This window comes from Bison bison, unplaced genomic scaffold (assembly GCF_000754665.1).
Source record: "Bison bison bison isolate TAMUID 2011002044 unplaced genomic scaffold, Bison_UMD1.0 scf7180017864466, whole genome shotgun sequence".
Classification (NCBI taxonomy): Eukaryota; Metazoa; Chordata; class Mammalia; order Artiodactyla; family Bovidae; genus Bison; species Bison bison.
Genome location: NW_011495027.1, coordinates 11,054,067 through 11,065,133, shown reverse-complemented (window position 1 = coordinate 11,065,133; position 11,067 = coordinate 11,054,067). Strand labels below are relative to the sequence as shown.

The 11,067-nt window shown below is 35.1% G+C and overlaps 1 protein-coding gene across 4 annotated transcripts in view; it reads right to left on the bottom strand.

Moving 5' to 3' along the window:
- CCDC18 (coiled-coil domain containing 18) overlaps nt 1–11,067 on the bottom strand; it is a 114,458-nt gene that overhangs the window by 45,456 nt on the left and 57,935 nt on the right. For all 4 annotated transcript variants that reach the window (XM_010860464.1, XM_010860465.1, XM_010860463.1 and 1 more), the window contains exons 14-17: nt 10,023–10,154; nt 4,942–5,076; nt 4,694–4,771; nt 1,665–1,781 (exon numbers count right to left, since the gene is read on the bottom strand). In XM_010860464.1, the coding sequence (XP_010858766.1) occupies nt 1,665–1,781; nt 4,694–4,771; nt 4,942–5,076; nt 10,023–10,154 (462 nt within the window). The remainder of the gene's footprint in view (nt 1–1,664; nt 1,782–4,693; nt 4,772–4,941; nt 5,077–10,022; nt 10,155–11,067) is intronic.

The following is an 11,067-nucleotide window of genomic DNA, read 5'->3' as shown; positions in this document are numbered from 1 at the left end:
AGCCTCTGGATGAAAGTGAAAGGGAAGAGTGGAAAAGTTGGCTTAAAGCTCAACATTCAGAAAACGAAGATCATGGCATCCGGTCCCATCACTTCATGGAAAGTAGATGGGGAAACAGTGGAAACAGTAGCTGACTTTATTTTTCTGGGCTCCAAAATCACTGCAGATGGTGACTGCAGCCATGAAATTAAAAGACGCTTACTCCTTGGAAGGAAAGTTATGACCAATCTAGACAGCATATTAAAAAGCAGAGACATCATTTTGACAACAATGGTCCATCTAGTCGAGGCTATGGTTTTTCCAGTGGTCATGTACGGATGTGAGAGTTGGACTATAAAGAAAGCTGAGCGCCAAAGAATTGATGCTTTTGAACTGTGGTATTGGAGAAGACTCTTGAGTGTCCCTCGGACTGCAAGGAGATCCAACCAGTCCATTCTGAAAGAGATCAGCCATGGGATTTCTTTGGAAGGACTGATGCTAAAGCTGAAACTCCAATACTTTGGCCACCTGATGCGAAGAGCTGACTCATTTGGAAAGACCCTGATGCTGGGAAAGATTGAGGGCAGGAGGAGAAAGGGACGACAGAGAATGAGATGGTTGGATGGCCTCACGGACTTGATGAACATGGGTTTGGGTGAACTCTGGGGGTTGGCGATGGACTTGGAGGCCTGGCATGCTGCAGTTCATGGGGTCACAAAGAGTCGGACATGACTGAGCAACTGAACTGAACTGAAGTACCGAAAATATTTAGTTGAAACCCAAATATTAATTCACAAAAATGAACCTATATCTATCAAATTTATATTGGCATATCACTCTACCACCCTTTAACTTCCACTTTACTTTAAAAGCAAATTATTACTAAAAAATAAAAGCTAGGAAAGTTACTGACACAATGTCAACTTCACAAAACTTAAGTTCATCTTCAATAAAGGTATTTATTAATAAAAGGATTTATTTTACTGAATAAATGCTTTATGAAGAAATAGTTTAGGCTTATTCTCATCTATTTTGTGTTTATTTTCTACTATCATGTTGACAATGTAATTCCCTAGGAACACATACTTTATCACCTTTTAAAGCAAGCTAATACAAAATTAAAATATTTTCAAAATAATTTGGGACCCCAAAGTCACTACTATTTTAATCATAAATGTATTTATTTCAAAACCTGTAAAAGAATATTTGCCTGAGGCAAAAACTCAGAGGTGTATTTACTAGCTTTGTGTTTTAGATAATCAAAATGTACTTTTTTCAGCTGGCTTTCTATCAATATGCTCTGGGGCCATTTATTTATTCAGCTAGCATGGATTGGGGAATATCCACTGATTTGGTAAAATATCTTTATAACATCACCTGTTACTAACAGAATGGATGGACTATGAATCAAATAATATTTTCTAAAACCTAGCTATATGTGTATATGTTCAGTCACTCAGTACTGTCTGACTCTTCTCTTTGCGACCCCAATGACTGTAGCCCACCAGGTTACTCTGTCCATGGAATTTTCCATGCAAGAATGCTGGAGTGGATTGGCATTTCCTGCTCCAGGGAATCTTCCCGACCCAGGGACTGAACCCAGGTCTCCTTTGTCTCCTGTACTGGCGGATTCTTTACCACTGCCAGCTGGGAAGCTACACGTGATGAAATGTTAATTTACTTACCTCCTCAGATTTCTTCTTTAGCTGTTTTTCAAACTTTTCTTTATTTCCTTCCAATTGGTTCAAATGCAAGGCAAGTTCTTCCTTACAAATTTCCAATGCTGAATCTAGTTGTCTGACCTAAACAGCAAAAAGGAAAAAAGAAAAATCAACTAATACTAATGAATGCTTATGATATGCTCAATATTTTACAGTTATCTCCTAATGTTACCTCACTACTTCAGCCAATGAACATATAGTCCAACTTAAGATATAAAGCACTATTAAAGAAGAGATTTAGAAAACTAATTATTACTGCAAACCAGGAAGCCAGAGACTGGAGTCCTAAAGAATAAACAGCCATCAACAAGTGAGGAAGGGCATTTAGGAAGAGCGAAGTACATTCAGAGACAAGGCACTGTGAAAATGAGTAGTAAGAAGTTGGCATGAGCTTAGGGTATCAATGGAGAAGGCACTGGCACCCACTCCAGTACTCTTGCCTGGAGAATCCCATGGACAGAGGGCCTGATGGGCTGTAGTCCATGGGGTTGCTAAGAGTCGGACACGACTGAGCGACTTCACTTTGACTTTTCACTTTCATGCATTGGAGAAGGAAATGACAACACACTCCAGTGTTCTTTCCTGGAGAATCCCAGGGATGGCAGAGCCTGGTGGGCTACCGTCTATGGGGTCACACAGAGTCGGACACGACTGAAGCGACTTAGCTGTAGCAGCAGCAGCAGCAGTAGGGTACCAAAAGCACGAATTTGTAAGAGATCGGTATTGGAGAGATGAGACTGGCAAAACAGACTGGGGCCAACTGTCAAGGACCTGTAGGCCAGACACCCTAAAACATTTTCTAAAAAGGTAAGCAGTATTTAAACCTATTCCTTAAATTCTCTTGATCAAGAAAAATAATAAAGTGAGTACAAACTGGTGTATAGTACTAAAAATACTATGGTGTGAATATTCTGAAGTCACTAAGAAAATGAAGTGTTTTTGTCAGCTAGGAAAAAATAATAAAGGAGAGGGCTGTTTTTCCTTTCAATTAGTTAAAACATTTTTAGAAAGGCAGCCGTGTAACTTGGTTCAAGTGTTCATAAAGCTGCAAATGCTTCATGCTACCGTAACCTTAAACAGCAAATGAGCAAAGAGCAACTCAAATTCAGTAAATTTCTTTAAGAATTTGCCTATATACTCCATGTCCCCCATCTGTTAATGAGATTCATTCTTCTCTTGATTCTTTCTTTTCATTATTGTAATTCTGAGTTTCTCAGGAGCGATTTTTTTCTCCTCAATGCTAATAGCCTTTTAGTAAGTAGTCATGAAAGTGTGAAAGAAATTTCAGCAAAATAAGAAAAAATAGAAAACTGCTCCCTCTTGCAGATAATATTCTACATCATGAAATTATCCTTACAACTCTTATTTCTAAAAGGAGGATCTTGAAAGACACACAGTTGCCAAAGCCTGTCCCTATAGCTTGTGAATATAACAACAGCTTAAAAGTTTGTAATTTTGAATAATTATCTTTATTAATAAACTGCTGCCTTAAAAATAATTTTTAAATTGTTTTATGAAGGTATAACTAGTTACAAGTTTTCTTTCTTAAGCATGAGTATGAGCATTGGTACTTGTATCAAATTCTACACACAGGAAAAAGAAATCTGTCAGAATATCACACCTGATAAAAATTAGCAATGCAAAAACTCATTCGGGCAAGATTCATCACTGGATTTTAAAAACTATTGACTATAAGCTTGTTGAGGAACAGAGCTTTCAACATGGCCTCCAAGAATCATCCCACATACTGCTTATTAATTATAAAGGAAAAATTGTGCCCTGAACATGGTGAGATCTGGCAGTAAACTTTAAATAAGGGGGAATTCCCTGGAAGTCCAGTGGGTGGGACTCTGTGCTTTCATTGCCAAGAGCCAGGGTTTGATCTCTGCTGGGGGAACTAAGATCCCATTAGCTGCACAGTAATGGCACCCCACTCCAGTACTCTTGCCTGGAAGATCCCATGGACGGAGGAGCCTGGTGGGCAGCAGTCCATGGGGTCGCTAAGAGTCGGACACGACTGAGCGACTTCACTTTCACTTTTCACTTTCATGCACTGGAGAAGGAAATGGCAACCCACTCCAGTGTTCTTGCCTGGAGAATCCCAGAGACGGGGCAGCCTGATGGGCTGCCGTCTATGGGGTCGCACAGAGTTGGACATGACTGAAGCGACTTAGCAGCAGCAGCAGCACAGTCAAAAAGAAATAATAATAATGAGGAGAAAACATTGGATATATAGTAATTACTTAGCAAACTCTGAGTAACTTAATGTGTGCTAAGCATTTTATATCCTCATTTTAATTAATCCTCAAATCCATCCTCTTCTAGTGCATTGTTATTCCTATTTTAAAGATGAAGAAGTTGAAGTTCAGAGAGTTTAAATAACCAAGCCAAGGTTACAGTCAGTTAGTAAGCACACTGAAGCCAGAAATGAAACCCAAGTTAGTTTAGCCCTAAAGCCCATGTCTTTAACCATAAGGACATAAACACTATTAATAGCAACAAAACTGTATTTTACTCAGAAATTCTGGATTTATCCCCTATTTAATCATATAGCAGAACTAGTAAAAAGAAGCAAAACTCTACTGTTTGTAATTTCATCTCTCTTCACTTCCTTTGTTAATATTTTTACTAGCAATGTTAGTAAATACCTACAGTTAAAAAAAAACAAACAGCTTTTGGTAAAAAAAACAAACAAGTCTTAAGGCAAAAAGAAAGGAGTTCAGATAATCTATAAACTAGGTTGTGATAATCTTACAGATAATATTATAGATAAACTATAAACTATCAAATAATTAAGATCAAAATTCTCACTGAAAAAATATACTACTTAAAGAAACTAAGTTCATTGATTTAGGTAAAATTTTTACTACTTTATTCATTTTTATGTAAAAGATTTTTACAATTTATAGAGTAAACTAAAAAGCCACAGGAATGTTTCTATTAATAAAAAAAATTAAAGGAAAAAAAATTTTTTTAAGTATTAGCATACTAGCCTTAATCGTTTCTTCAGATACTTGGTTCTGTAATGCTTTCAAAGCTTCATCTTTCTTCATATTTTCCTTTTCCATCTCCTAAAAACATACAGATTGGTAGCAAAAAATAAGTTAAGTGTATATATATTTTAGCATTAGTAACAAGTTGTTAAAAAATTGATTTGATTAGAATTAAAGGAATGTTAAAAATACATAAACTTAAAATATTAATCAACTTTTAAAGAGCACTTTTATAAAGATGATTTTACCCCTTTGCTTTCTGTCAAGAGTCTGTCTAGTGATTCAAGATGATGTTGTTTACATATTATATCTTGCTGCAACATAGACATAGTCTTTTCTTGTTCTTTAAATTGTTGTTCTTTTTTGTCTAGTTGAGATTCAAGCTAAAAACAGAAACAGGGTTTATTAATTTTCATGTCAACTTTTTAAAAATCTAAAACATTTTAAATACAGTCTGTTCTTGAACAATGCAGATTTAAACTGCCTGAGTCCACTTATACATGGATTCTTTTCAATAAATGTGTACTACAGTACTATACCACCAGAGGTTGTTTGAATCCACAGATAGGAACCATGGATAAGAGGGCTGACTATAAAGTTATATGTGGATTTTCAACTGTGCAAGAATTGGCACCCCTAAACTTTCACATTGTTCAAAAGTCAAATGTACACACAAAATACTCACGTTACATTACTATTGAAATTACATAGATGATTGCATTTTGCCAAATTTCCTTTAGTTTCCCTCCTTTTAGAGAAGAAATAAAATCACAAATCCAGGTCTTATTCTTTTCCTCCCTCACCAATACTATACTGAAATTGTTTTGTATCATTCTCTAGTGTGTTTCAGCTTCATGCATGTTTTCCATGCTTTTAACTACATATGTAGACCAATGAATGTAATGTAATTTTCTGTTTTGAAAATTCACGTAGACAATATCAACACTATTTCAGCAACTAGTTTCTTTCACTTAATATTCTTTTAGGGCTTCCCTGGTGGCTCAGTGGTAAAGAACCCACCTGTCAATGCAGGAGGCATAATATTGTTTTAAATATTTATCTGTGTATCCATATACGGACCTAGTTCAAATAACATAATATTCCATTATAACAACAAACTACAGCTTGTTCACTCTTCTGCTTGGGAATAGTTGGTATTCTTTTTCAATACAATGATAATGTTACAGTAACAATCTTTGTATGTATCTCTTTATGTACATGTATTAGAGTTTCTTTAGAACATTCCACCTAGAAGTGGACTTCCTGGTTGTAGGATATGCACATTTCTAATTTCATTAGGTATTTCTTTACAAAGGGTATCAAAATTAATACTTTCATTAGAAATGTTTGTCTTTACAACTTCACCACTAACAGACTGTTATCAAACATCCAAAAGTTTTGTGAAGACAAAATATGAATAAACTGATATGTTTATATGAATATTTGTGTATATTATATAAAATGTATAAAAATCATTCATATGTGATATATATCACATGCATACATATACACTATAAAAACAGAGCAGCAACAAGTTAGCTAAAAATTATTAAAACCAAAGAACTGTGAAATGGAAACACTCAAATGAAAATAAATAACACATCATAAATTAGAGGAACAGAAAGAAAAAAGACTGAAGTGAACAGAACATAAGGGACCTGTTGGACACTGTCAAGCAGACCAAGGTGCACATCACAGAAGTCCCAGAAGGAAGGGCAAAATTCAATAACCTCTCATGATAAAAACACAACAAATTAGGAACAGAAGGAAACTACCTTCACAAAATAAAACCCTTAGATGAAAAACCTACAGCTAACACAGTCAATGACGAAAGACTGAAAGCTTTTCTTCTATGCTCAGGAACAAGAAAGGGACGCCCCTCTCACCACTTCTATTTAACAGTCCTGGAAGTTCCAGCCATAGGAATTAAGCAAGAAAAAAAAAAGGCATACAAATTGGAAAGGAAGAAGTAAAACTATCTGTTGGCAGATGATATAATCTTATATATACTGTAAAAAAAAAAACTTAAAGATTTCACACAATAAATCTACTAGAATTGATAAATGAAATCAGAAAAGCAGAGGATATAATTTAACACGGAGAAATCAGGGGCATGTCTATACATGAACAATGAACAATCTGAAAAGAAAATTACAAAAACGATTTCTGTTATAGTAGTATCAAAAAGAAAAAAATACTTAGGAATTAACCAAGGAGGTAAAAGAGTTATACAATGAAAATCACAAAACACTGATGAAAGGAATTAAAGAAAACATAAGTCAAAGTGTTAGTTGCTCAGTCGTGTCTGACTCTTTGTGACTCCGTGGACTGTAGCCTGCCAGGATCCTCTGTCCATGGAATTTCCCAGGCAAGAATATTGGAGTGGGTTGCTATTCCCTTCTTCATGGGATCTTCCCACCCCAGGGATGGAACCTGAGTCTCCCACATTACAGGCAGATTCTTAACCACTTGAGCCACCAGGGAAGCCCCAAAGAAAACATAAATAGAAACATATTCCATGTTCACAGATTAGAAGATTTAATACTGTTTAAATGTCAGTATGACTCAATACAATATAATCTCTTTTAAAATCCCCAAAGACCTTTCTTGCTGAAACAGAAAAACCCATCTTAAAATTCTTATGAAATCTCAAGGGACCGTGAACAGCTAAAACAAACTTGAAAATGAACAAAACTGGAGTATCCTCACTTCCTGACTTCAAACCTATCAATATTACAAAGCTACAGTAACAAAACCAGTGTGAATTGGCATAAGACAAATATATACACCAATGGAATAGAATCAAGAGCCCAGAAATAAATTCTCACACATATGGTCAAATGATTTTGACAAGGGAGCCAAGATCATTCAGTGGGGGAAAAGGACAGTTCTTCCAACAAATGGTGCAGATAAAACTGGACATCCACATGCAAAAGAATGAAGTTAGACCCTTACCTAACACCATACATAAGAATTAACTCAAAATGGACAAAAGACATAAATGTCAGACATTAAAAACAAGAAGTCTTGGAAGAAATCTTGTAACAAAAGTTTCATGACACTGGATTTAGTAAAAATTTCTTAAATATGACACCAAAGATGCAGGCAACAAAAGAAAAAATAGACAAATTAGAATTCATGAAAATTCTAATATTCTGTGTATCCAAAGACTCAATAGAGTAAAAAGGAAACCGACAGAATGGGAGACTATTTGCAAATCATATACCTGATAAGGGATCAATATCAAGAATATACAGAGAAGTCCTAAAACTCAATAACAGTATAAAAACAACCCAATTTAAAAAATGGGCATAGGAACTGAATACACATTTCTCTAAAGATATACGACTGGCTAACAAAGACATGAAAAGATTCTCAATATCACTGATAATTAGGGAAATGCAAATCAAAATTACAGTGAAATGCCACCTCACACTCATCAGGATTGTTGTTTCTCAGTTGCTAAATTGTATTCAACTCTTTGTGATGCCATGGATTACAGCAAGTCAGGCTTCTCAATCCTCCACTATCTCCCAGAGTTTGCTCAAATTCATGTCCATTGAGTTAGTGATGCTACCTAACCATCTGATCCTCTGCCACCCACTTCTCCTTTTGCCTTCAATCTTTCCCAGAATCAGTTTTTTTCAAGGAGTTGGCTCTTCGAATCAGATAGCCAAAGTACTGGAGCTTTAGCTTCAGCATCAATCCTACCAATGAATATTAAGGGTTGACTGCCTTTAGGATTGACTGGTTCGAGCTCCTAAAGAATATTATTGGTGGACATAAAATTCTCGGTTGACAATTTTTCTCTGAGTAGTCAAAAAAATATGTTCTTCAGTCTTCTAACCTTCACAGTTTTTTTATTTTTGATGAGAAGTCTATAGTAATTTTAATCTTTGTTCCTCTATATGCAATGCGTTATTTATCTCTGACTGCTTTCAAGATTTTCAGCAACCATTTTGATGTGTCTTGAAGTTATTTTCTTTGCTTCCAGTCCCATTACTTCATGGTAAACAGAAGGGGAAAAGTGAAAACAGTAACAGACTTTTATTTTCTTGGGCTCCAAAATCACTGTGGACAGTGACTACAGCCATGAAATTAAAAGATGCTTGCTCCTTGGAAGAAAAACTATGACAAACCTGGACAGCATATTAAAAAGCAGAGACATCACTTTGCCAACAAAGGTCCATATACTCAAAAGCTATGGTTTTTATAGTCATCATGTATGGATGTGAGATGGACCATAACATAAAGAAGATTGAGCACTGAAGAACTGATGGTGAACTGTGGTTCTGGAGAAGACTCTTGAGAGTCCATTGGACAGCAAGGAGATCAATCCAGTTAATCCTAAAGGAAACCAATCCTGAATATTCATTGGAAAGACTGAAGCTGAAGCTCCAATACTCTGGCCACTTGATGCAAAGAGTTGACTCACTGGAAAAGACCCTGATGCTAGGAAAGCTTGAGAGCAGGAGGAAAAGGGGACAACAGAGGATGAGTTGGTTGGATGGCATCATCAGCTCAATGGACGTGAGTCTGAGCAAACACCAGGAGCTAGCGAAGGACAGGGAATCCTGGTGTGCTGCAATCCATGGGGTCATAAAGATTTGGATACGACTGAGTGACTGAACAACAACAAAAATCCTCTTTAAGCTTACTGAATTTATAAATTTATTTCCTTCACAAGTTGGCAAAATTTTAATCATTATTCTTTCAAATATTTTTTGTACCAGTCTCATTCTTCTCCTCTTTGGTACTCTGGTGACATAAATGTTAGACCTTCTGATATTATTCAACAGGTCTCTAAGGCTGTGTTCGTTTTTTTCCAAAATTTTCTTTCTCTCTGTTGCTCAGACTAATTTCTATTGCTCTATATTATAAGCTTATATTTGTGTGTGTTAAGTATTAATACATTCTGCTATTAAACCCATCCAAACTCTCTTTTATTTAGTCTTGTGCTTCTGGTCTCACACTTGCTCCTTTACTTTTGTTTTTGCTCTTCACTTTTAACCTAAGATCAAGAGAGCTTCTACTCAACCAATCTTCAGGCAAATGATATGTCTAGTGGAAAAAGAGCTACAGAATCACTCTAATTAGATAATGTCAAAAAATAATGACTGAAACAAATGGCAGGAGTACCAAAGGAGAAAGCACTGTAAAATGATATAGAAGTAATGGATTCTAATTATAGTACTTACTACTAACTTTTCTGTCTTGTTTCCTAATATATTTAAATAAAAAAAGCTAAGTTAGTAATGTTTAAGATTTTCAGATTTCATATTCTAAATATACATTACATTTACTTAGAAAAACATAATTAATATCTTACTCTTTCAATCTGCTTTTCCATCTCTTTATGCTGGTCAAGATGAATTTTCTTTGCCTTTTCAAAAGCTAAACAAATTTTCTCATGCTCTGTATTTATATTGGTTTCCAGGCTCCTAATCTTTTCATTCTTTTCCTAGAAATACAAAAACACTTTAAAAGAACATAATTAAGAACTAGTTTTTCATAAAAGTACATTAGAAAAAAAGTATATTAGTAAAGCATAAAATTTATTATACTCTATTCTTTAAAGAATCACAATAGTCAATGTCAAGCTTTAAGAATATTTCAATAAAAAAACAATAAAAAAAAGAATATTTCAATAGTTATAAAAAAAGACAAAGTGGTTATTTTAAAAACTGTATCAAAATGATAAGATCAAACTATTTAAAAATTTGTGAAACATCAAAGAACTATTACCAGTTCCTTCAATTCTACTAAATTAAAAATAGTGAGTGATGTTGAGCATCTTTTCATGTGTTTGTTAGCCATCTGTATGTCTTCTTTGGAGAAATGTCTATTTAGTTCTTTGGCCCATTTTTTGATTGGGTCATTTATTTTTCTGGAGTTGAGCTGGAGGAGTTGCTTGTATATTTTTGAGATTAGTTGTTTGTCAGTTGCTTCATTTGCTATTATTTTCTCCCATTCTGAAGACTGTCTTTTCACCTTGCTGATAGTTTCCTTTGATGTGCAGAAGCTTTTAAGGTTAATTAGGTCCCATTTGTTTATTTTTGCTTTTATTTCCGATATTCTGGGAGGTGAGTCATAGAGGATCCTGCTGTGATGTATGTCAGAGAGTGTTTTGCCTATGTTCTCCTCTAGGAGTTTTATAGTTTCTGGTCTTATGTTTAGATCTTTAATCCATTTTGAGTTTATTTTTGTGTATGGTGTTAGAAAGTGGTCTAGTTTCATTCTTTTACAAGTGGTTGACCAGATTTCCCAGCACCACTTGTTAAAGAGATTGTCTTTAATCCATTGTGTATACTTGCCTCCTTTGTCAAAGATAAGGTGTCCATATGTGCGTGGATTTATCTCTGGGCTTTCTATTT